The 27968-nt window shown below is 38.9% G+C and overlaps 1 protein-coding gene across 1 annotated transcript; it reads right to left on the bottom strand.

The window, feature by feature from the left end:
* Positions 1-575: 575 nt before the first annotated feature.
* LOC145778349 (uncharacterized) lies at positions 576-27968 on the bottom strand. Its single transcript, XM_082589821.1, has 12 exons — positions 27867-27968; positions 25898-26284; positions 22335-22445; positions 21264-21372; positions 20079-20435; positions 17519-17667; positions 7910-8684; positions 5872-5924; positions 5099-5196; positions 4403-4505; positions 3277-4029; positions 576-3126 (listed from the first exon to the last, which is right to left on the bottom strand). The coding sequence occupies exons 1-12, from the start codon at positions 27966-27968 to the stop codon at positions 1423-1425; spliced, it is 4701 nt and encodes a 1566-aa protein (XP_082445947.1). The 3' UTR covers positions 576-1422.

Genomic DNA, 27968 nt, shown 5'->3' with positions numbered 1-27968 from the left:
ACGTACCGGCCCAAATTATCCTCTCTACGACCTTGCATGGTCACGTACCGGCCCAAATGATCATCTCTGTGACTTTGGTCACGTACCGGCCCAAATTATCCTCTCTACGACCTTGGTCACGTACCAGGCCCAAATGATCATCTCTGTGACCTTGGTCACGTACCGGCCCAAATTATCCTCTCTACGACCTTGGTCACGTACCAGGCCCAAATGATCATCTCTGTGACCTTGGTCACGTACCGGGCCCAAATTATCATCTCCGCGACCTTGGTCACGTACCGGCCCAAATTATCCTCTCTACGACCTTGGTCACGTACCGGCCCAAATTATTCTCTCTACGACCTTGGTTACGTTGCTCATCGAGCAACTATATTTTTCTGCTACAAAAAACTCAGGTATCCTTTGCGCCGTATTTAAGTTGGAAAATCTGTAGTTTTAAATTGATAAGTCTTTTGCAAAATTAATAACAAAAGTTATTATTGAACCTCAAGATACTCGATCAAAATCAGAATACGTAGGCTAGGCAATATGAGCTTGAGATTAGACAACGAAACTTCAATTGAAAACGTCTATTGATAAATATAGAAAACGAGCTCGTGAAAAACAGCATCTCACTTTTCTCAACAACCTCAAGGATCCTCACGTTTCAACCGCAACAATTTTTAATACAGTTAATAGCGCAATAACTGGAGAGAACTATGCATGAACGCCTAAGCCTGGAACAGACATGATACATAAAGAAGAGGAATCGACATAATGCTTGGTTCCCGCTGCAGCAAAATCGCTTTGAGAGATTCGATGCAAAGGCTTCTTAGAAGTGATCATTGCCGCAATTGAGGTTACAGACTTGCACAGTGAAATCACGCGTGATGACGTCATCGCTAAGATGTTGACATCACTTGATAGAAGAGAAGAGCAAAACTGCGCAACAATGGAAGCATTACGCTTTGTTCCTCCGCTTCATGTTCAGTTTGAAAGGCGTATCCAACTTTATGTCTGGCGATGATAATAATTCTTGAATGAACAATACCAGCTACAAGATACGATACAGAAACACAACAATGGAAACAGCATAGAAAAGATTATAAACTCTGTAACGTGAATGTTGGTCATATGCGTGACATCACGTGCAAACTGTACAGTAGGCCTACATGACTATTGACTATACACTGGATATAACCGATCCATAACTGCCATGCACAATATAAAACAAAAACTATAATATATCTGATTTGCTCATACGTAAAAATGTTTAAGATTACTCTCAAACTAGCAAGCTGGACACCCAGACACCAAATCAATCGTTTCCCACTTCTGAGATAAGGCTCGTGTGTTCAATAATAATTCAAGATAAAACTTTACTGGGTGTCACTGCCAACGCAATGTTAGCAGCGTCGGAGCATTGCAAAGTTTTGATAAGATTTATCGCCTGTCATATCCATATGCCAATCCAATGGCACTCGCATGTGGGGTATGGTGGGAAATTCCAGACATGAATGCTGGGTTTCTAAATTCCATTTGGGGTTCCGCAGTTAATCGAGTTATCAGATTTACAACTTTTTGTTTGTCGCTTGCTTTGTCAGATAAAGAATCATCATAGTGTTGCCGCACATGTGTTAGGCGTGCGGCGCTATGCGCGCGAAGTGCCATCGCTACAGATTCCTCTCTTCGTATTGAGTCGTGGCCCGGGGAAGTTGCTTTATCGTTCTTGTGGGCGCTTAACATCGATGGTTCTGTAATAACCACTCGAGGTGGGGAAGAAACATGACTGCGACTTGGATATGGGTGAATATTGTTCAATCTATTGGGTGAGGAAGCCATTTGTGGCACAGAGGCAAGGATGGAACTCACGTATTGTTGCAGGAAGTTTTCCAACATGGCCGGAGTGCAGTTTGGAGGAATCAAGGGGCGGATCAAATTGACCAAAGAGAGAGGCAACCCATTTAGCATAGCCTTGGTCGATGACTCATTTGAGGAGGTTTCAGAGGTGAGAGGCGATGTGGCTATGAAAGCCTGCTGGTTGAATTTATGACGAAGGTCAGAACTCGAAGTATCATGACTGTGTGACGCATCATCTCTCCTGCAGGACATTAAAGCGTCGCGAATTACAGCACAGTTGTTGTCCTCAACGTGGTGACGTGGCTGGTACTCCGAGCCGACACTTGAAAGACTTACAACGTCTCGAGAGAGTTTCGAACCCACAGTTGAAGCGGAGTTGAGGTCTCGTGGTTGTTGTTGATGCTTGGAGGATCTAGGATGAGGCCTCAAAGTAGGGGATCTGGCGGTGAAGGAAGTGGCTGCGTCATCGACAGAAAACAAACTTGAAAGCGATTTTCTCTTCTCCGTTTCCAAGGGACGCTGGAGCACCATGTGTGGAGATCGAGTGATATTAAGAAAGTTCTTCATGGATGCAGATGGTGGATGAGGAGTTGTCTTGTTTAAAACCACATCATCTTGTTGAGGATGGTAGAATCCTGCAGACCCACTTCTGTTTTGAGGATTTTTGACAGAGGAGGAATCCTGTCTTGATGGCTTCTGATGGGAAGATACCAGTCCATTGGAATAATATTCATTCCACTGAAAATCTCCACTATTTTGTTTTCCAAAAACTCCTAGATATCTTGTAGGGGTTCTAAAGCATACTCTTTCTGAGGGTAATGTGGACATCACTTTAGGGAATCCGGTCAAAGACGTTTTTTCTTTGGGACGTTGGATCATTCTGTCCATGTTCGATGCCACCAGATGAAAGTCATGACGTTCTACAGAAAAACGATGGATGTTGGTGGAAAGTCTACGCTCACAATCCTTTTGTTCCTTAGGATGATAGTAATATGGAGGTTGGTGAGATTCAATTTCGTTTTGCATCTCTGCATCCGTCTTCTTTCCGGACTCGCAGGAAACGTGGCGAAGAAGATGATTCTTTTCATCCTGAACAGGATCTTGGCTTTGGAAGCAAGATTTTTCCTTTGGATTTTCAGATGAAGTTGAAACGAGATTTCGGATGTCATAGCTACGGTTGCTAGGAGACGGTGTCGTGAGGAGGGAACTATGCCGAGGACGCTTTGGATCGTTTGGTGAAGAGCTGGCATTCCGACGCTCACTATTGTCATCAACCAAATGACGCTTCTGCAAAATAATGTTTGAAAATTGTTTATAGACGAATTAAAAATAATAATGATTGATAAAATGAAGTAATTAAATATCGGAAATGATATCAAAACTCTTTGTGTGAAAGACCAAAAACATCAGTTTACGTTTTCATTTTCCCACCCCTACCTGAGATTTGGTGTGTTGAGGCTTATCCCACTGATGACAATCCACTGGGTTTCGTTTGGATGATGGGTCAGTTGTCGTCGACGCTTGGGACGATTGCTTTGGAACATAAGGTGGGGGCACCATGCTGACTCGGGGGCAATGGGTGCGTGTGAATATTTGAAATCTTGGGTGAGATGAGGTCTCAGTAAATACCTTTGGCGAGGTTTGATCTACTCTGGAAACGTTCTCGCTTATGATTGGTTGAGAAGCGCTTGATGATATTGAGTTTTGTTTTTCACGCCCTGGGTTTGTGAAATCAATCGGATAATCGCTTTGAAAATTCGAGTTGGTTTCTTTTGATTTCTCAGACGTGGTTAGGTCCTCCATACTGCTCTCATGCAGCGAGTCAGATTTGGATTGTCGATCCGCTAGAAGTTCTTCCTGAATAATGTTGTGTGTCAAACTCTCCAGATTGACCATTGGGGCCTGTGCCATGATTGTGGATAAGTTAACTCTAGCTTCTTTGTTGTATATACTTGAGCAATTGCTTGCTTGACTAAATTTCCGAGTAAATCTATGGTTTGATGAGGGACTGAGGTTTGATGAGGGGCTGAAGTGACTTTGTGCGTCTTCTGGGGAGGGAAGAGGTTTCATTTCTGGAGTGATTCTTTGCTTTATGACCAAAAGGGGAGATTGTGAGAATGTGGGGCCATTCCGGAAATAGGCGTCTCCATTGAATGTCCGTCCATTCAATGGAGATTCATCAAAAACGACCTGAAACACAAATCGTCAACTATAAACGATGATGTCATCAATCGTTGACGGCTTCATTTGAGATTTCGATAAAACCTTTGCAATGATGATGTCATTCAAAATATAAATAAATAATTTCATCCAATACTATAATATAAGAATGAACTGATATAATTATCTCAATTCAGGCAGTGGCGGATCCAGGGGGCGCTTGGGGTGACTTCACGATAACGCAGAAAAATGACTTTGTATTCACGATGTATCTTCAAGATCGGATAAATATAGACTTACACATCAACGTGTGATATTAAAGTTCTCCCCTAAGACTACTTGACGCATGTATCCGCCACTGACTTCAGGGGTGGGGGGGGGTGTTGTTGACCTAATCACTGACCTTTCCTGACAATGATGATGCGTCCATGGGTTCATGTTTCGCGTGTTTTGATTCTTTATTGGAAAGCTTCTTGCGTAGGTAAGTTTCCAAAGGGAGCAGGAGCCTGGAATAAAATGACAAACTATCAACTCACAATCCCACCCTAGTCTTGAGAATTTTAACAAACAATTTATTCAAATCACTTCTTTTTTCTGTTTTGTTCCATAGTTTGTTTTTTGGTTCCATTTGCACACGAAACCTCAAAACTAGTTATATGAAAAACAGATGAGAGCAGCTGATTTCTAAGAAACTTAAAAGTTTTACAAAGTTGATAAATATTTCACGAAACTACCCAGCATATTGCCATTGACGTGGGCAAGATGTTCAGTTCAGTTCAGTTGTTTTTTATTTTTGACCATCATATCAATGTTATGTTTTATTGTTACGTTATAATTCCACGACAATAACTATAGGAGAAAAGGTTTTTGGCGAGAATTCAACAGCGTTTATGTTCAGAACACATGATAAAACATTTATTTTACTGTAAAACGACGTTGTAATTTCACAGAATAAAACAGATGTTAAACCCGCTAAGGTACTCTGTTTTATTTCTTTAAAACAGATATGACCATGAAACCCTAATTGCAATGCCATATTGACGCCAGTGACAACTGTTGTGTCATAGTTGTAAAGTGGCTTGCATCATTTGGGGGTTACCTTTCAAAGTGTTTCCTGGTGCAGGTAGCTGCGCTCGTGCAAGAAGGGTTTCCTCCCATACGATCATACACATGCTTCCACAACCTCTTTGCCGTCACCTGGGGTAAACGCAATGTTGCTGTGACGTCAATTTTGGAAAACATTCCGCAAATAAACAACATAATCGTTGTTTGATTGGTTTTGAATCTTTATCCTCGGACTGACAAAGTCTTGATTGGTTATTCCTTGTAGTTTCGCATACTTGTAGAGGCTCTTGACGCAGGGCCGGTTACCGAGATTGGCAGAGTGAAGTTTTTCCGATTGTTGAAGTGTTGTTGCTGGGGAATTATTCCCTTCACTAGGTGTATTCGTATTCAAGGATATCTTTTCTTCAAAACAACTAACTGGATAGAGAAAAATATGGGGAAACACCGCTTCCACAATCAGCGAAAGCTCTATAGTTAACCACGGTGATCTGGTCAGTAGTGCATTGGATGTGGAGACTTTCTTAGTCAGAAAACAAATTTTCGCTCAAAATAATCAGATCAGAAATAAATAATCATGTGTAGGCGGATAAGTCTTGTCATATTTTTAAACAACTTTTCTGAACATTATTTTACCTTTAAAACTAGAGAGTTAATAAGCTCTCGCTGGTAGAGTTACATGCTTTAATATTGTCTGGTATGGGTCAATAACAGAAGTTCTTATTTTTATCAAAAACAAACAAAAATTAAGTTATACTGTAGTTTATTGCAATCACACCTTAATGATGATTCAACCAACCATAGCCTTACCATCTCGTAGCCTCCGAACTCTTGCGAAAGCTTGAAAAAGGCCCACAAATCAACTGTAAAGGAACCGCGCATGTTAGGTGAGTGTGTAGACTAGTTAGTAGGTGAACACATGTTTTCTCACAAACAAAGCAAGTTTATTACGGTAAGCTTGGCATAAACAAGTTGAAATTGTTAAATCAATTTGTGCTTGTGTGTTACAACGGAAACACTGGAAAAAGCGTGTGCTTGAATTTATCCTTTTCAATGCAAAGTATGGGAAAGTAGAAGTATTTCAAAACAACACGGACGAGTTGTATGCCACCTACGTACATATTTTTGGAAAGTGCTTCTAATTCTGGGCCCAAGATGACTTTAAGAGGTGGAAACAAAGAAAAAACTACGGTACTTATTCGTTGGAGTCCCATTGTATTTTTTACAACTGTCTTATTTGGGGACCGGACCTGTTTTTAAACCGGCCTGAACAATCTTTTCAACGGCCCTGTGTGATGGGGGGTCTTTTATGTAACTTGATAGAGATTTGAACCAGGGTCCGACGCTTCGCCTACCAAAAGGTGAGAAAAATGAAACAAACACCGTCAACCCTGCCGAATGAAATTTACTGACATTTTTATACTTTATAGTCAGTTTTCGAGAACTTTGAAAACAAAACTTTATCTATCAGCACAGACTCAGTGAGTCACAAAACAAGATCAAACATAATTGACTTTTCTACGAACCTCAACCAACTGAAAATAATGTCTAGAAACACGCAAAACTTTACGTAATTGCTTTCGATTCCTGTGCGTTGTAAGCAAATTAGACGTAACGTCAAATTTGATCTTAGTCATTATTTTCCCATTGTGACGTGTGTTGCGTAAAGTCGTTGTTGTTTTCTTAAAAGTCAAAATTAACCAAGGAAGTTTTCTAACGACATTTTCTCAATAAGTCTGCAAACGATTTGTGCAACTTCCTTAATTTTAATCTTGGCCTGTATGGACAAAAAGTTACCCTCCTAGCCAAAAAGGTTGGCGAAGGATGTGAATGGTAAATTTGTAATTTTTCATTGTAAAAGTGATCCCTGATATTCTTGGTTCATCCAAACAATAAAATAAAAACATGAATTTTTTTTATTGGAACAGTTTAAAGAATGTCAAGCCAATATCAGAAACTTAGGAATTAGACGGAAGATGACAAAATCCAATAGCGTTGGAATGTACAAAACTCCAAGAACAAACGGAAAATTTGAGGCAAACCCAATGTTAAGGTTAGACACTGACAATTTAGACACAAACAATTAGCTTTTACAGGCTGACAAACGTTATTGTCAGCAACAATAGAGCTATTATGTTGTTGACAATTGAGTGTCATTAAGCCGTTTAGATATTCGGTGCTTTGTTTGATATGATTTTGAATTCAATACTCGAGTCTCAAGAGATTATTGAAGCGTCGGAAAACGGTGTTTTTGTTGCCTGCGTATGGAATTGTACGACTTTGCAACTCAAACATGGGCAGATCCACAAAGGCAATTCAAGGGTTGGTTGGTTGCTTGGTTTGAATCTTTATCCTCGGACTGACAAAGCCTTGATTGGTTATTCCTGGTAGTTTCGCATACTTGTAGAGGCTCTTGACGCTAGAGTGGAGTCAATTCCAACAAAACACTATAAAGTACAGGTCTACATTCATCCGACCTTGCAAATACATACCGACACAGTAAATAAAGTTACTATTATGTGTTTTAGGGGAGGCGATCGCCCCATTTGGCTCTCCTCTGGGATCTGCTACTGGCCTCAAGCTAACTTTTTCAACGTTTCAGGTATCTGGTCTTTCTCTGCCATCCTGGTTGTGCAAATTATATGTGTTTATTATGTTTTGTGTAATGTTGTTTATTTGCCAGCAGGAAAAAATTAACTGACCTAAACTTTCAATATATTTAATGACAAAGAGAAATTGTCTTCAAACAATGCCACAGTTTCAAAAAAAATATTAAACCTTACAACAATTTTACCAATTTCCCAAGGAGATCAATAGAAAATAAAAAATGTTTAATAGCAGAACTTACGTTTTTTGAAGCCAAGTGAAGGTATTCGTCCAATGGGGGTATTTCTCTTCTGCATAAACTGGTACAAAAGTTCGAGAAAAGCCGATTTATTCTCCGGCAAATTGCCGTCACAAAGTCCGCGAATATACATATTTTCTTCCGATGTCGTTTGTTCAAGATTGTTGATGTTGCTTTGACTATCTGTCGATGTCATTATAGTTGAAACATCAACAAGAGGAAAGAGCTGTCCATGAAGACTACTAGGATGGAATGAAGAAGATGGGCAACTAGTCGAAGATGTTGATAGGTTGGATTGGGTGCTGGAAACCTGTATGTAGCTGTTCAATGATCCAGAAAATGACAGTGATGCAAGAGAATGTTCCCACTCAGCAGGAGAACAAATCTCTTCCTCTTTATCTTCAAAAGGAGGTTGTAAATCGCTAACTTTATTAATTTCTAGCTGAGTAGTTATTTGTTTAGGCTGTTGCTCCGTTGTCAAAGTATGGTTGCTTGCCGCAGGACAGACGGCTTCTGAAAAGTCTTGAAAAGCGCTTGAGCTAAGGCACGTGTTTGGACTTGAGGGTTGGGGGTCAGAAATGAAAGCAGGGGCAACTTTTTTACTTGACTTTGCCTCAGAAGGGTCTTGAACGCTATGTGTTCCCGGACAAAATTTTCTTTTTGGTCTTTTTGTCAAAGCCAGGTATTGTTCTTCGTTAGTCACTTTCAGTGACAATCGTCGCTTGCTTCTGCGTCGATCGCTGCTTTGTAGTGTCAGTGGCGAATCGTCGATGTCACGCTGCGATGTTAAAGTAGCAATTAATATCAATCGCGCCTTTTTCACCGTTCGCTTGTGACGTCATGGAAGTTAGCCATCTCAAGCGATTCTTATCACGACCACGACCACTGGCCACCGCGACCGTGTGGTCCGCTCGAAACAAGTTCTTCGTTCCGATGCATGCGTCACAATGAAGCTTTTTTAGGTCACAATTGGTTGGTGGTAGAAGCCTTGGTATATTTTAGATATCAAAGTAAAATCCAGCATCGTATACAAACTGGGTTCGGGTCATTTTTTTTGTTTTAAAGACTGAAAAGTTTTGACGTTTTTTTGTTTATTCAAACTTTGTTTTGACATAATGATTTTCTTTACAATTTAAATTTTTAAAGCACAAATTTTTGTTAAAACGATCTAGAAAAGTAAATTTACATAAGTTGTTGCTTTCATCGTCAGCAGTTTCATAAAAAGTTTAATTGTAACAAGCATCACAAAACTAATGTATTTCGAATTCGATATCGCATTATTGTCGTTGTGGTAAGACAGGTTCAGCGTTGCAAGGAAGTCAGGGTTAGGTTAGGAACACTTTTTAAGTTTTTAATTGAAAGACTTTCTTAAAAACTGTTTATAACGCAATGTTTATAATATTTTACTCTTTACTGTTTATCAAAGTATCGCATAAAGAAAACAAAGCTGAATTATTTGTTGGGTTAGTGGATTTTAGGACAAACTGAGCTTTATTCTCACCTGCAAAAGTCGTTCATAGAAATTTTAAGCAAACAAAACAAACAAGGGAATATTTTGGTGAAAATTGTTTTTGTATTTAAAAAAAATTAAAAACCGCGTAGAAGAGAAAGTATCACACAAGAAAGAGAATCAAAAAACAAAAAATTCGATTTTCTGTAAAAAAATTTTCAATTTGACACTTTTTGTCTTTCTTCTCACTAGCACAAGCCGTGCAATAAAATCCTGAACAACCGATAGTCATCAACGATGCGAAACGTTGGTTGAAAGCCCAGTAAACAAGGATAGTTTCTTACGCCATTTTATAACTAATCCAAATGATTTAGTATCCACGCACTCCTTGGGAATAATTTGCACTTCTTAGTGATGTGTGGACCCCTGGTTAAGAACCCTTGGCCTAAACGACTGGTGTTGGTAAATAAGTTATTTCCCAAAGTCCAATAAATATTTTAAAGTGAAATAATTCCCCGGCAATCACATTTCAACAATCAGAAACTTCACTCTGTCAGCCTCTGTGACCGGGCCTGCGTCGGTTGTTAAAAGCCTCCACAAGTATGCGAAACTGCCATGAATAAGCTCTCAAAGAAGTTTTTTCAGTCTGAGGATTAAAAATCAATCAATAAATTTTAGCAAATTTGAAATAGAGCAAAAAAAGTTTTATTGAAGTTATTTGTATACATCTGTCGTTGATTCTCAATTTGTAACCCTGTCCTTGATTCCGCCATCACGCCAAGAAGATTCCGCAACCGCATGTACCTTGCTGGGAGTGGAATGACCTTCAGGAATTTTGTTTTGCAAGTTTGTGTTAAACACGAGTTGGTTTATTTATAAATTCAAACCACTCGACGCCACCCAACGGAAACAAATAGCGAAGATTCAACAATGTTTTGGACTTCTTAAAATCAACAACAAATTGTCTACTTTAGTAGTTGCGTTGAAAATTTTATGAACATCACAGTTTTTAAACGTTTCTTCAATGAAAAGTGCACTTGTATTAATAACATGAAGTGAAATTGAGTTCGCTTTTTGGTTTCTCCCCACTTACCAGATGACCGCAGCAAGATCCGTGTTTTGATGATTCACAAAGTAATTCAAGGAATTAAGTTTGTCTCAAAACCTTGCCAGACAAATATGGTGCAGCGTTCTATTTGTTGTTTAGCTTACGCAAAACTTAGGGTCAAACTTCGACCCTTGATTGAAAGCGTTAATTGTGTAAATCTGGTCCCACAACAAGCCAAACTTATTGTTTATTCTATAAATTGAGAAAAATAAATAAATGTAAAGAAAGCTTTTATTACTTAGTAAAATTATGCATAACAAACAAATGATGTTGTTGTAATATTAGGAATGGAGTTTTCTCTTTCCTTCCTAAGTTCAATCATTTTCAGTTTTCACTTCACACCTAATATCAACTTACCGTTTGCTAAACAAACTTAGCAATGCTAAATCCTCAGCGCATTTCTTGCTGTGTGCCAATTGAAACCTTTTTTGTCTCTTTTGAATAAATTTAAAATTGTGCTTACGTCACGATTACGTCACAACTCAACCTAAACTGCGAAGGTTGCACAGCGAACAAAAAAATTGCTTCAACAATTAAATTCTCAAACAACATTGTGATTTTTTCAATAATCACTCAAAGCAACTAAAAAAGTGACGTGAGCATTCAACGCTTCTGAAGATCCAAGCAGCCAACACAATGTATGGAGAATGTAGTTGTGGACAATATCAGTCGTGACAGAGCACTTTCTTTTGTTGAAATTTAAAAACCAATGGTAATATTTTTCAAGTGAACAAAAATACAAAATATCTTCACCCGTTGGCAGTGCTTAGTTTTATATGTCGGTGGAAACCAAATTAAAATCTCTACCGGAGCTTCGCCGACGCTTATAACAAGTTAAATTCCAGGTCTACAATTCTGAACTTCTACAAACACCCACTGGCCACTGAACATGTATGAGATGAGCTTTCAATTTGGCAATCTGAGGCTACAAACGCACATGGACCAGAACTGATCAATAAATGCAATTTAATGCATGTATGGCCAAAACAGTAAATTTGCGGCATGCCGATCTATCTCACAACCTGGCTTGAAAAATTCAAGGTCTCAGGTAAATTTTATTGGCCCAAAAAAGTAGCCACTTGCCAGCAAACTTGAACAGCGAAATGCGCAGTTTGTCTCGACCAAGCTAGATCTCATCAGTGCAGTGTCGTCAGTACAAACAAGACACGTTAATCATGACATGGCAAATGTGAGCCAGTGCTTTGCAAGGCTTTCTACATTGACAGACAAATGGAGGATAGTCGAATGTCTGCAAATATTGTCATAGCAACATTAATTTAACTCTTGTAGTGATCGCAACTCTTCAAGGAGAACTTTGTATTGAGCGCCACCCAACAGAAAAATATCAACATAATTTCATACTAAGCCCCTTAGCGCGAGCATGGCTGAAGATTTGAACTGGAATGAATTACTTTCAACAGAAGCTTTCGGTGATAGTAGCCTACTTTTAACTGAAGTAATCAACTTATTGGAGATAAAATTATTTCATTGAACTTTCATAACTCCACACCTGTCACTGGTCACGAAGGCTGCGTCTTGTGAAGCACAGCTGCTGCTCTATTGGTGTAACAAACAAAAACAGTAGATGTGCTCTTCAAAGACTTGATTGCGGTTATTAAGCTTAATTGAAAGTAAAATTAGCATAAAGACTTTACGTGACATGAATCAATCTCTGAAATTACGAGAGATGCATAGAAGACAAAGAAATAATTATGGACATAATTTCCAGTACGAAGCATCACTATCACCAAGTTTATAACAAACTAGTTCCTCTAACAATCGTCAATGACTTTAACCGATTAAGCGGAAAATTAGCGGAACCATTACATTTCCGCTTCCACACCTGTTTTCATTGGAACAATCTTTCTTCTCAAAAACAAGTTTTTAGATTATATAAAAAAAGGCTAATATTTCTATGTTGTGGTAAAATGGTCTTCTCAAAAGTGGCAACTTCTGTTAACCAAAAATATTAAACTTGGAATGTTTCACCAAGAATGGCATCATATAAAAAGGGCTGGTTAAACAAAATCTACATTTCCCATTCGGTGCAAACTTCATTTAATTGAACACAGATGTTTCAGGTGCTCTTCGTACAGGAACCCAAACAGCAAATCTGTCGTTTTCTTACATTGATTTGCTGTTGAGTTTGATTTCGACATCACAAGCGCTTTTGAAATGAAATAAATTTTACTACGATTCTATTATGACAAAATAGCAAAAAGCGAAATATAATGTGTGTTTTTTTTTCTTGAATTACGATCACTTTGGAAGTTTGTGATAAAAATCACTCAAACATGAATAAAAAACTATAACGGTCTTAAGACGTCAGATATCGTTGTACAGTTTTTGCTTTGACGAATAAAACTTACATTTAAATTTCTAAACTGTCAAACACAACAGTTAAGTAAAATAAATTTGGAAATAAAGAGAAAACGTGAGAGCTCAAAGAAAAGAGAAAAGATCGTATTGTTAAAAAACTAAGTTAACGATGCGGTCAGCGACCTTCCGCGTACTCTCAAGATCGCGTCTCAGCAAATTCTATAACGAAGTTTCCAAGAATTTTCAAGAAATTAGATTTCCATGAAATCGATCACGACCTGGTTCAACTAGCATCGGTTACCACACATCAGCGCTGTGGTTACTGCATATCAGCGCTGTGGTTACCGCACATCAGCGCTGTGGTTACCGCATATCAGCGCTGTGGTTACCGCATATCAGCGCTGTGGTTACCGCATATCAGCGCTGTGGTTACCGTAGATTGGAAGACTGAAATGGAGGCTCAGGGCTAAATTAACAACCACCTGACTATGATGAAAACTTGTTGAGATTGGGAACAGCTATGAATGTCGGGAGAAGAAATGACATCACTGGGCGCAGCATCAGATGCTCCAAACTGATTGCTCTGAAGCGTTTGGTGCGGCATGATGCGCTGTTGGTAACACGTCATCAGGGTAAAGCATTACTGCCCTGGATGTCGAAAACCTCAACTGACCCTCAACGGTCATTTGCAATTTATTTATTCATAACCGATCCACAATACTATTGTTATCAGCTATACCCCATCGCGACTTTTTTGCAACGGCGCTTTGCTTCTCCAATCAATCATCATTTGGTTTAAACAAGAACAAAAGAACTCTGCAGAAGAAGCGAAACTATGATAATGAAGATTTTAAATTTAAAGATAACTGTTGTTCACAACACCTTGTGAGGCCGCTATGGCTTCCTCTAAGTCTAGTCTGTGCTTTGCAAGATTTTCTGCCCAGGAAAATGTTTGAGACAATAACACTGGCACTATAGCAAATTACAATGTTGTGTCTTAACTTTTCGTCGTATTTCATTGATCAAAGTTCACTTCACTCTACTAAAAAACATTAAACAACCACATTTTATCCAGAAATACACTTAAGGCTTTGTGACTTGTACAGCTTTTCCGAAGCTAAGCCAATCAACAATCCGTTTAAGCTTAATCCGTTCAGGCATGTCTACCATCACTTTGCAACATTTGGGAAGGGTAGATGGTTTCTGAACTCCACAACTCGACAACAGCAAATCAATCGCTTTTCACATTGATTTAACGCCTGCAAACGTTGAATCAATGTAAAAAATGGTTGATTTGCTGTCTGGGTATCACTGTGCACAACTCACCGCTGATAATAAGTTATTTACAATGACCAAGCCTATTAGTAACAGAAATATTCAAGAAACATACAAATCCACTACATCATCTAACATTTAGATTCTAAAGGTTAGATTCATAACTAAAAGATATTAATTATGGTGATATTCATAGTACACTCCATGTACACTCTATCATCTAACTGTCCCTGATTGAAAAACTGCATTAAAATGTGGCACACAAGCTGAAGAGCCGAATCATGGTCTCTACATCTTTCCCACTGTTGTCGTCACAAATATGACGAAAGTTCAACACGTTGAAACGTAAATCCTACTAGCAAACAAACGCAGTTGTTGTTGCATGCGCTTGATTCTTGCATCGAAATCGCCCTGATCTTTGGTAAAACACTATTTTTGATCGTCATCTGCATGTCGCGTTCGGAGCACACCGAGTCGACACCACAATAGGGCGAACAATTCCAAGAAGCGCGAAATAAACATTCCAATTAACGATTGATTGCGATGATCTATTGCTATTGTTGCGTTTTGTCGGTAGGAAGCAATAGCGACAGAACAATGCATAGATCTATGATGTGCGATGCCGGCAACCAATCGGAATGGTATGATGCATCTACCCCAATGCGAAGAATAATTTGCTTGAACAGTCCGCTTTAGTAACTCAATCGATTAACACTTGGATCAATACGTAAAGACCAAGCAATATTGGTTCAACTGACTTCAAAGACAATTTTCCATTTGGATTAGTTGGAACAATTTACAGACAACAGCATTTCAACATGCAGAGATTTAAATCTGTCAATCTCGGTGACCGGACCTGCGTCAGTGGTTCAAAGCATCTACACTACAAGTTTGCGAAATAATAGCGATGGGGGTCCTGGGGGATTCTTTGGATATGCTGTGATTTTTTATATAAGTTAGTAATATAGTTTTGACTTGAGGCCCAAGAATCTCATTTGTACTGCGCCCAACATAACTTCTCAATCGCCAAGATGCGAAACAGTCAGGAACAAGCTTCCACATATGATTTTGCTACAACATGTTCAAAGATCCTTCCCAGAATATTCAAAACCAGTTTCTTTCTCCGCGTTGTATATTGTTCCCTGAGTATGGTTTTGTGGATCGAAAATCAAAACAGGTTTAACTCATTAACTGATGATGGCTATCCCTCGTCCTCGAGGACGATGGCCTTCGCAATAAAATAAAAGATTACGGTGAGTTCTTAAATGACTAATGAATCCAATCCTGGCTTTAAACGTTCGGTTACATTTTACCACCACTAACGTGTCGGGTCCGCACTAGAAGCTTCCAGCTTTCACTTGCCTGTTCCCGTTATGCATTATCGATCGCCGTTAGGTTTGAGTGTCTTGCGAAGACGCCTGTGCGTGAATTGATTAGCGTGGACTTGATGGCGCACACTCAACAAGCACACATAAACTTGACAAAGCCATCAGCTTTATCCAATGGCAAGGCAAGCCAAGACGATTGGAGCTGGTGGCATGCTGCAGCCTTCATCCGCCTTCACAGTCGTTGAGCCTGGCTGGCTTCATCCGCCTGTTCCGCCGTTGGGGACTTGAGTACTTTGGACTACGTTTTGTCTGACCTCTACCTTTCGACCAACCTGGCATGGGTGACCCTTCTGGGAGCAGTTAGCTCCCGCCAATACAGCTCTAGAGGTCATTGAGGCACGGAAACTCTCTTACCACGTTAAGGTAGTAGTCCGAGGAGAACTAACTCGTTAACTATCTGCACATTACTGGGGTGATGCATCAACGTAAAACCAACGTGTACAATCGCTGCACAAAATACAACGTGAATTTTTCAAGTGGTGATATCACTAACATGTTAATAAAGCAACAAAAGTATAACAGCCGCCTTAGCATTTCGTTGATGTTTATTTCGATCAGTAAAATTACTTTATTTACTATGGACCAATAGTCTTTTCATAACTTATTCAAACGGTTAGCCACCGTTTGACAATGAATATAGTTTTGTCAAAAGCCAGTTTACAGATTTACATAAAACTTGACAGAACTATAAACCTCTTTTACTAATATCAACATTACAATAAACCTTTCTAACTCGTCGAATGATTTCATTCTGGTGATGAAATCATTTCAAATGTTAATTTTTATAAGTTAAAATGTACTCAGCTATTCGTTCGTTGATAGTTATCAGCTCACAAACGGAATGGCCCGTTTCGGCGAATCCGATTCGGAGAGTTCCCTATTCGGAGACAGCCTTTTTCGGAGAAAACCTTTTTGGGAGATTTTTTGAAAATCCAACGACGCCTTTTGTTTATTCAAAAAGTTTTGTATTTTATTCCACAATATCGTTTCTTTTGCATTCCGACAAAGAAAAATAAATTGAAATGAAATTTAGCGCAAAATGTTTGAACTATTAAATTAAAATGTTTGCTCACATAAAATTGACATGTATCCTGCGTCGCCTTCTGTAAAGGAATTCCAATTAAAATGTAACGCCGAAACCCAGGTTTATTCTAAACTGCCACTTAGGTTTTAACTTCATTCGTTTTAACTTCATCTTTTATGTCAAACGCTATTTGGCAACTGTCTTTTTTTCGTTGACACTTTTTCGCTGAGACTTTACCTCATCAACCTCTATTGTTAATCATGAAACGCTGTTGGAGCAAATCGGTGGTACAATTGATCGGCGAAATGACAATTGCATTTACAAGCGCGCCGCCAGTCAGCAAAACAGTTTTTTTTTGCATTGAATCAACCTGTTTAGACGTGAAATCAATGTAAAGAAAAACGATAGGCCAACTGAGTGGTTCGACGTTTTCAGTCATTGAATCAATGTAAATACGAACTGTTAGGCTAATTGGGTTCTTTGAACAAATCGAATGGTTTTTGTCATGGTTTTTGTAAATGTTTCTCAATTACAACCTATAAGTTACCTGGTCAGCAAAATTTCCCTTTTGTACACGATTTCAACGTCTGGCGACGTTAAAACGATATAAAAATTACAATTTTTGCTGGCCGGGAGCTAGGCTACCGTACCGAAGTTGAACTTCACCAATTAGGCGGTTACAAAACATATTTCCTTTCGATGAAACCTATAGGCTAACACGTTTGGTTTGCCTTTACATTACATTCAAAAGTTTTGTTGACATCAAAAATTCTTTGACTGTTTTGAGTTACAGCATCGTTTTGTGAAAAAGGTTGTTTTGATGTAAAACAAATATTTTGAACAGTCTGTTCAAAATACTAACTTACAGGCTGAAGGCACTCAAAAGTAAACACTGGATGAGATATATTTGAAATATTATTTAAAATCAACAAAAAGCTTCTTTAAAAAATGAATGACATGACGAATGACATAAACATGAAGGAAAGAAGGTGCAAATTACCTTATTACCAAATGAAAATTCAAACAAAATTCAATTCCAACAAATTACCTTATCCGTACAAGGATCAAGCGCTCCCGTGCATGTGATCGATCCTTGATATCCGTCTGGAATTATCTCCCTTTTAACTTGACTCCTCAACGCTAAATAGCTATGTAGCTTTCTCGCTTTCCTTCTCGGCCGCCCTTTGAACACTGGAGCTGAAATTGAAATGTCTTCGATTCAAAGCTTTATGACCTCACACAATGTTGTGAGGAACCGCGCTAATAGCAACCAGTGGGAGGAAAACCATGAAGAACCACAGAGGCGCCTACTCGTTCAGCTGTTTTCAATTGTCTAATGGCACTTTCGCATTGCCGCGATAGTTGATATAATTCATAACAAACAAACAAACAAGGTTTTGTATGTTATGTAACAACGATTGTGACGTACAGGGTCTTATGCGTTGACTTGGTTTCAATGAAGTAATAAATTTCAAGAAATGCAACAACAGTGAACACAAATGGAGAAAATTTGGAGAAATTTCTTATTTCTCTGTTTGGTTAATTTGTATTGCACCGACACAACTGCTCCAATGATACCTTTCTGACCTCATCCAGATATCTTTAGAGCAAAGACACAGTCTTAACGTCTTCATAGATTCAACGTTGCTGATTGTTGAAACAACGTCAGGAAACAACTAAAATTGTGTTACTTTTATACGGAGAAACAAGATGTGATCGTCGTAAAGACATGTTGTCATTTTTACATCGGTTCAACGTCGGATGATGTAGAAGCGAGTTAGAAAAGAACACTTACGTTTATTGAACCACTGTGGCTCGCAGACCGGTTTGCTCCAGTCGAAAAAATTACAACCCTGGTAGCAAATCACCACTTTTTTACATTAATTTGATTTCTGTGGACGTTGAATCAATGCGAAACAAGGTTTAATTTTTCAACTGAAAATAGTTACATGCATTCTGACAGTTCATATTTAACAGTTTCACAAAAGAATGTTTTATTGCCTGCACAAATGTTTCAAAACTTATACGCTTGGTTTTTGATAAGAAAGTTTCGGCTGTGCATCGCGCGTTGCATTCACTACACTTCTTTTCCATCCATAACACAACAATAAAAAACAACTCCGCACATTGAGGGTAAAGCATTCGTGACATTATATCGCAAAGTTTGACATTATCACATATTTTCTCCGTTTCTTATAAAAAAAAATCGGCTGAACCATCTGAGCCAATTTAACTAAGCTGCTATGGCCCAAATCCAATTTCAAGTAGACCTATAGGCCTATACTTTTCCCTGGTTAATCAGATCTCTTCGCTTGATACTTATGTGGTACCATCACAGCATAATATAAAAACAAAATAGAAATATTTTGATTCATTACATGAGACATGAACAACTTACTAATTCGTCATCCGAAAACCTACAGAGAACGATTTCGTCAGCCACTGGTAGTAATTGCAATATTATGGGAAAAATTGAAATAGAAAATAAAAAATAGATTATGGAATGAGACGAAAACTGGTGGAAACAAAAAATGACACTGAATCACAATTAACTTCAACATTTCCGTACAAGGAACAGTTTACGACTTGACAATATGCACTGTCAACATAAATTCCTCAAAGTTCAATTCTCTTTATTTAAGGAAATTAAATAGATTAAATTATATTGGCATCCATCGTGCTGTTCAGTTTTGAAGATTTGCAGATAAAATTATTGCAATCTACCAAAGTTGAGCACGACAAATCACGTTGCTAATAATATGAAATTCTTATCGTGTCGAAAAGTAGATCAATGTTTACAAATTGTAACAATATCAAAACAATGCCGGGTGTGAGGCAACAAGGTTATGAAGATGATAGAATCCTAGACAGCATAATCTGTCACTTTTACATTGATTCAACGTTTGCAGAGGTTGAATCAATGTAAAAGTGACAGATTTTGCTGTCTGGGAAACAATATCGGGAAATTGATAAATTTCTTTGTATGAGTGGGTAAGATACGCCTACAGTTGCATTCATGCTAAAGTAGACACAGGAAACAATGTAAACCTACATATAAAGTGACGTACAAAAATAAATCTATAGAATCAATTGCATCATTAAAGGTCAAAGGTTAATCATGATGTGTCAGCTCAATAACATGAATGTGCACTTTTAATTCTTGTAATATTTCTTGGGTTGAGTTAGTTCATGAAGTTGTGTGACTGATTACAATTTACGATCAAAAATAAATAAACCAGCCTATCACTCCTTTCTGGTACTGAAACTAAACTGGACAGACTTTTCTGAAACTAAAAATCTTACTCAACCAAACCGTGTACCGGGTACGATTGACTGATTCACATTCATCAGCACATAAAATAGGGGTCGGCAACTTATAAATATTCGTGGCCTTCTTTTAAGTACCATGCTTTAACCGTACATAGAAAACAAAACCTGTCAACCCAGAGCCCTCACCATGACGTCGCAACTGTAGCTGTGTGCTGGGATCAGTGATAACATTAGAAGTGCACAACAACCTAAGATAAGTACAAACGCTCCAACATCATGCAGAAGATATTGGAGCAACTAAAAATAGTGTAATTTAGTGAACAAAGCTACAACCTTACCTAGCTGCTCACAGACGTGAGCGTATTCCAAGATTTCAGGATGTTCGAACGTGTCGCGGCAAAACACCAAACGTGTTGTGGGGTGAGCACTCGTGTACACACCAAGTGTAGACAACATTCTGATGGGGCACGTCTTTGATAGCCACTGTTTCTGGGTCTCTTCAATGCGCTTCATCGCCGCCATGTGGCGTGAGTAGCCGGCTATACTGAGCACCAGCGCTTGAGCTTTAGGCCGGTCACGCTGTGTTTCGGCCTGCATGACTTTGCGTTGAGAAGCTTGGTTCGAATCCAAGGTTGGTTGTTTTTCTTCGTTTATTTCAATGTTGTTGGTGATGATTGGTGGGCACAGTTTTTCCTCTAAACAGAAAAAAAATATCGTCTCATCAAAATGTCATTCCTCAAAACTCTATTCACAACACGCAATAGTTCGAAACAGGTATGACTTATTATGACGTAATGTTTTATTTGAATTTTTAAACTGTTGAACTTTGGTGCTGACATCATCTAACAATGTTGTTGTTGTTGTGACAAATAAACTTTGACAATAAAACAAAGCAACTTGATTGATTGATTGAATCTTTATCCTCGGACTGGGAAAGCTTCTTGCAGAGCTTAATCCTGTCAGTTCCGCATACTTGTAGAGGCTTTGAATCACTGACGCAGGCCCGGTCACCGAGATTGGCAGAGTGAAGTTTCCGATTGTTGAAGTCTTATTGACGGGGAACTATTCCATCCATTAGATGCCGCTGAATGGAGAGCAGTCCTTAACGTGCGTTGCTCAAGCGCACACCCCGAGAGTCGAACCAGCGCCGCTTGATCTTGAAGCTTCTTCGTTCCAGAAGTGACGCACTAACCAACTGAGCTATCGGGGCGGACTTGTGAGCTGAATTCCAATTTATTTTTCCCAAATGATGATTTTTCTCTGACTCAACAAGTTGGGAATTCCAATAGAACGCCACCAAATGTGTTGTAATAAAGTGAATGGGATCGGGTTGAATTAATTCATTCCATTCCCAAGATAGATGAGGCTTCCCCTCGATATAGTTCCTCGTATAGAGCAGAAGTGGGGGCCAACGGTGAAGGAGTTGTGCTTAGCAACCATGGCATTTAAATAAAGTAGCTTCTGTATGGATGAGAGAGATACTCCTCTAGTGTGGACTCTGTAATAAACAAAAATGGACTCACCTCGCGTCAATTCAATCCTCGCTTCCGTCACGTCGCTCATGTCTACATAGGAGGGCAGTAGAGAATATCGACTAGACAAGGTTCTCCCAATATTGCTTTTGTTCGGAGACTGAAAGAAGGAAAGCTTTGACCAGGGGTAAGGAAGGAAAACCCTTCAACTTGGGCATCAAAATGGAAACACTGGCACCCGATGGCGTCTCTGGTCGCCATTGAGGTCAGTGGTTCTTACTCTTTCACTTTGTTAACACTACCTTGAAATCACCAACCAGTTCACACATCCCTTCTAAGAACTGATTGAAGAGTAGGGCCTAACCGAAAAGCCGCCTACATTAGGGAATAAGCTAACCAGGGGTAAGGACAGGAAAACCTTCACTCTGGGGATCAAAGTGCAAATATGGGGACCGAATGGCGTCTCTAATCGTCATTTAGCGGATGATGGAGTGTCACTTGTTGGTTACGTTTTGAAAGACAATTTCGATTCTGGAAAACTTTAGAGAAAATGAAGTGTTGCTCGGAGGAACTACACCTTTAAACAGAACTGATACTGCCGTCTCCACGAAATAGCGACAAGAGCTGCCAATACTGAAGCCATGTTATGTTATTTCTACCTTGCACCAAAAATACAAAACTTCTGTCCCAACTATAACCAGTGAGACTACCCACCAACGCTTGTTACCTCGAACTAACTCGAACGTACGTCATTAAGTGAGGGAGACCTCTATTTCCTAATTTATTGAAAACATAATGAAAAAAACTTCGATACTTTAAAATGTGTAAATGAAATAAGAAAAGTTGATTTCATGAACAAAAGGACAAACTTTGACAAAGTTAATGTAAAATTGTGAATATATGTGCACTAAGTGCACTAAGTGCACTAAGTGCACTAAGTGCATGTGAAAATAGCGCTTAGTGCAGCGTTAAGCTAAGTCATTTTATGTTTTTTCATTTGCCTTCCACGGCCACGGAATGCTTGATCGAAACCGAGCAGACGAAAATAATTTAAAAGTTTAGATTTTCAAGATCCCGGATTAATATTTTACAACAAAAAGCCAAGAGAGAAAATTTTCTGACCGACACTAGCGGTAGAGAGCTTCCATAATTCCATTGGTCAAGTTCAACGATGCATGACGATAGATCATGAGTTTTCATCACAATTTTCTCTGACACAGCAAGCACTTCGTCCTGTGAAAATAATAGTTCTTTGCAATAAAAGGAGAGGGGACATCTCACGGGGTCCTCATATTTGTAAAACACTTTTTTTCAGCGTTTGGATAAATTTTTCATCGGTTGCCCATGGTTATCAACGTTTTGATAGTGTCGGGCCTCTTTCAAAAAATTATAAGACCTACCGCCCCTAAACTTTTAGGAGTGATATTAAAATATTTGCAAACCCCTTAAAACTTCTCAAGGAATTCCCAAGGATTTTTTGGACATCAGGTAGAAAACGTTTGATTTTGCAACTTGCGTTTTTCCAAAACAAAAGTCCTGAATACTGAAAAGTTTGGGCGTTCATCAGGTTTGGGCGTTCATCAGGTTTGGGCGTTCATCAGGTTTGGGCGTTCATCAGGATTATTATTGTTTCTCGAATTAGTTGCAACATTCATCTGATGAAGGCGAAAGTAAAAGCAAAACATTAAAAACACGCGAGTTGTTTTATTATAAATTCTGGTACTTATAAGTTTCTTATAAATCTACTGTATGACAATGGAGACATTTGAAAGCAATCTTGATGCGATGAACTGTGAGATCAATGTATTTCTGAGGCAACTGTTTTGTTTAGTTTAAACTTGATAAAAACAAACGGAGCTCAAGAAATTCTTGGCTCCGTGTTACCAACATATTCTATTCAAATTATAATATTCTCTATTTTTGGAAGCAACTTGGACAAAACCACAGCCTGCTTGGCTTATATAATCAGAAGCTTAAAAACCTCGAAACCTTGAGACTTCTCGGAAGAAAAAGAAGCCTGGCTACCTTGTGGCAAACAATTCACAGTCGGAAACCGGGTGTATTGCAACTCATTGCTTTCACGTTACATTAGGTATAACTAACATATTAACAAATCAACCGTTTTTTATCAATGTAAAAAAACGGTTGATTTTCTATCTGGTCTTCAATCAAGATCAAACCTAATCAACCCAAGCATCGGTTGGAGTTGATACCAGATTTTCTGGCTGGGTTCAGCCGTTTGTTTAATATTTATTTGTGTATAGTTATACAACCCGTGGTTTCCACACAAATTCTTCAGCCTGAATGGATGAAATGCGAGAAGCCACAAACAACGCCACGTAAGCTTCGGGCAACGATGCTACGGCGGAAAGTGGTTCTTTTGGGCATCGCAGTACAAAGCTAGAAGATCTAAGCCAGCTTATCATAGTTTCAACGTATTTTCAAGACGTAACCGGCTGCGCACTGGCGTTAGACGCTTTGGTACACCAGGCAGTCGCTAACCGACGGGTGCCGCAAAATTTATCAACAATCCTAAAACAGAACGCACAAAATAGCCTACAATATGCAGACAGAGAAAAGAACATTTCAATCAAGTCATAAAAACATTGTTCTGGTCGCTTTGTTTCAAAGCAAACCGCGTTGAGAGCTTCGAACAAGCCAAACATTTTTGCGTGTCTATTAAATTAGTATTCATCGTACTCAGCAACAAAAGTTTATCCAGCGATTCATTGTTTTACAAAACAAACGTTCTACAGTAGCGCACGTTATGAGGTCTTATCAGGGTACTGCTCAGAACTCAAACCACCCCAGGAAATAAATGCGCGTTTGGATGCTTAGCAACGGTTTCAGGCAAGACAGACAAATATTTAAGTGGAAAATTAAGAGGCAAACGCAACGCAATTAAAAGGAAAGTTTCAGACGTGATTATACGTCAGTTGAGGTATAATTGACAACACAATAATGTTTTGAACAAAACTGAGGCAAAATGAGGGCAGTTTTGATCTCACGACGATGATGCAGCATTTTAAACTGAAAAATGTTCAGAAAAAAATAAAAAGGTTGATTTCTCCACTTGCTAAACTGTTGCTTAGAAACGGCGGTGGTTGACATCATTCAATAACAGCCCAATCCTGTCAGTTTCGCATACTTGCAGAGGCTTTGAACCACTGACCTAGGGTCGGCCACCGAGATTGACAGTGTGAAGTTTTCCGATTGTTGAAGTGTTGTTGCCTGTAAGCTATTCCATCCACTAGGTGCCGCTGAACCGAGTGCTCAAGCACAAATGTTTCTTTCGAATAAGTAGCTTTTTCTAAATTTAGCAATTATAAAAAATGATTTAAAGAATTGGCAATGTGTGCCTGTCTATGTGTATGTGTGTGTGTGTGTGTATGTGTGTGTGTGTATGTGTGTGTGTATGTGTATGTGTGTGTGTATATGTGTGTGTGTATGTGTGTGTGTGTATATATGTGTGTGTGTGTGTGTGTATGTGTGTGTGTGTATGTGTGTGTATATGTGTGTGTGTATGTGTGTGTGTATGTGTGTGGGTGATTTAATGAACCCCCAATACAAACTGATGATGCGAGGTGGCGGAATGAGCAAATTTCATTTCCAACAGCAATACTAGCTACATGTACACCACCTAGCGGAGATCAGCGCACAAATATTTTGCCACTGCACGCACGCATCGCCAAAAATAAAAAAGTTGCCGCTCAGTTGATGTCCTTGTAAAATGTAAAGGAATGACATTCAACCGAGGAACAAGGCATGTACTCCTGGACTACTTCTAGGTAGTCTAGAAGTACATGAACAAGGCTACAGTCAAATGTTTCAATTTCTTAAATACAAATAAAGAAGGTGAATGCAAAAATCAAAAGCGGCGTTTCTCATCATCCGACTGCAGAACGACATAGACTTGTACACCACAGTGTAAAATGACGTTATATAGATATTCCTTCAGACATTACAAGAAGTTCGGTGTCTTGTCTTGTAGGCTATATAGGTATCTCGTGAAAATAGTAAGTATAGTAGGTAGTGTGTTATACTAGGTATCACATAAAATTTTTTTATTTTTTTGATCTGATGATAGTTTGAAAGGCTTCTTGCTTCCATTATAAACTTCTAATGTACTGAGGCAACTGACAACGGATGAAGTAGCCTACATAAGCTACTAACAACTTTGATTGATAATAGTATATGTAATGTATTGATGATATGATATACAATACATCATTCATTATGTCATTATGATATGGTATATAATATATCGTATGATGATGATAATGGTATGACCCGACCTAGAACGAAACCCGGAACTCCCAAGACAACTAATGGAAATAACAACCAGATACCACGTGCCCACCGCATACCGTAATCAACTGGATTGTGCTTCATCAAGCTGCGCATTCCACACGCAACTTGTGGCATTCCAAAGCGATCGCCACAGAACTAACGTCATTTCACTCTACGTCACTGCATGACGTCACACACTCATCATTGGTTTCGCAAGAATAGAAATTTCACATGTAAACCCTGGAAAGTTATTCTAATTTGATAAGTTACCATAGTTACCATAGTCTGTACAACTACCCAAACCTATAACACTGTGCGCTGTCAATTGTATATTTTTTCCAGCGCAGGGATCAGCATTACGTGGCCAGTTACGTTATGACAGAGAGCCAACCCACCTTTCCGTGATGGAGTAGCCTTCCTTCCGGGGTAGCCTCCGGAATGTAGTAGAGCCTTGTGGAAGATAGATCCAGTCCGGATTGCTTGTCATGCCAGAGGAGCTGTAGTTCCCCGATGCAAACTGGGTCCTCAGGGCGGCATTGCATAAAAAAGAATTCCCCAAGTGCCAGAATCCTTTCAACTTTTGAATGTCTGCAGCTTATACACATTCTGACGTCATCTGCATTGCTTGCGGATGTCCTTGTGACATCACTATTGTTGCGGTCATGGTCATGCTTCATTGAGTTCAAAGATGTAATCCGTCTCTGACTTTGAGCACGAAGATGGAATCGAAAGGCTTTGTAGAAAGCGTACGCACCATGATGACCACAGCTTTTTCCAACCCACTGTGACGAAACAAAAGTATTAAAAAAACAGTCACTTAAATGTCACTAAGACAATCAAAAACATGAAAAAAACTCGGAATCTCAAAAAACACTCAAGAGATAAATCTCGTAGATATCAGTCACGCCGCTTCACGATTGTTGATGCATTTTGATAAATTGCTTTCAGGGATATTTAATCACAGGAATAATTTCTATTATCTAATAATAACTAATATGTAATATATAATAATATAGAATAATATCTAATAACAGGAATATAACCGTGATGTCTTATCAGGTTTGTTCAACACTTAACTTTTGTTTTATTATCTAAGTCGGCCCTTCATTTCATCTGTAGATTACGTCACCGTATTATCGTCCAAGGTCACATCATCAGTCGTTTGGACTCATATAATCTGTTTGTAGTGTTTGTTGAAACGTCCAATCAAACAGCAATCAAACAGTAACCTACAAATTTAACTTAACCAGTGATTATTGATTAACTATTTCTATGATAATTTTCCCGAAGTGATTATGGTAACAAAGCTTCACTCCATCAATATCATGCTTTTACATGAAACGCTGGTAGGTCAACTTAGAAAGACACTCCATTGTTTCGATTAGATTGAACAACGCGGTATATCGCGGTGCATAATTCATATGTGAACGTCATAATCGTGCTGCATTATCTCAAGAAGCAAAGCACTTTCATCTGTGTTGCAATAAATCCAGGATAGAATTACATGGTGGCTGGTTAACAGCGTGGTGGGCAAGCAATTTTAAGTTGAAACGTGGAGTTGGATGTATTTTACAGCCAGCTAATCAGTTTTTGTCATTAATTCATCGTATGCAGACGTTAAATTAATGTAACGGAAGTATTGTTGGTTGGCTGGGTGCTCAAATTCAAATGATATGCCGGTACAAATTTCGCGCGCGTTTGATGTCTACGGACGTGGAGTCCTCGCGAGAAAGGAAGGAGGTGTTCATCGAATACTTCCTTATGGATGGCAGCAACATTGCAAAGTTTCTTGTAAACTTAAATTAGACTAAACGTCTTTGAAATATCAAGTAGCTATTCGTCTTAACGCAACCACGCAATTACACGAAACCATGAAAAATTCCTTTGTCTTAAATTATTTTGTTCCAACGTCCAAACGAAACACAACTCGCAAGAATCTTGGAACGTAAAACTGTCATAAATTCAAAGGGCATTGCACTGCGTCTTTTGAAGATTTTTTAATTGCAATTTAAGATTACTAGCACTTAGAAAATCTTATGAAACAAAATTTTGATTTGATGCTCAATTTCTTGTAATTATTTTAGCTTCTGGATAAGCTACACAAGTAAGCAAATACAGCAAGCCTTATTTTATGCCTATTCCTGCACTTGAAGTGCAAACGTTCTAACTTCTCTGGCATGCAAAAGTTCTGTGGTATACCAAATCCCTGCTTTATTGACGAATGATGCAATAAAGAACTTCCCAGACTGCAAAATCAGTCATTTTTACATTGATGGAACGTCTGCAGACGTAAATGTGCAGCATTAATGTAAAAATGACTGATTTTGTAATTTGGATTAGCCTACCCAATACCCATCCGCTTACTGTAGTTGCATCGCTGTGCCGGTTAGCTTCTATGTCGTCACTGTAAGCTTCTATATCGTCACTGTCAGCTTCTATCTTGTCACTGTTACAGCTGCTATCCAT

This window comes from Aplidium turbinatum, chromosome 10 (assembly GCF_918807975.1).
Source record: "Aplidium turbinatum chromosome 10, kaAplTurb1.1, whole genome shotgun sequence".
Taxonomy (NCBI): Eukaryota; Metazoa; Chordata; class Ascidiacea; order Aplousobranchia; family Polyclinidae; genus Aplidium; species Aplidium turbinatum.
This window is presented reverse-complemented; position numbering and strand designations above follow the sequence as displayed.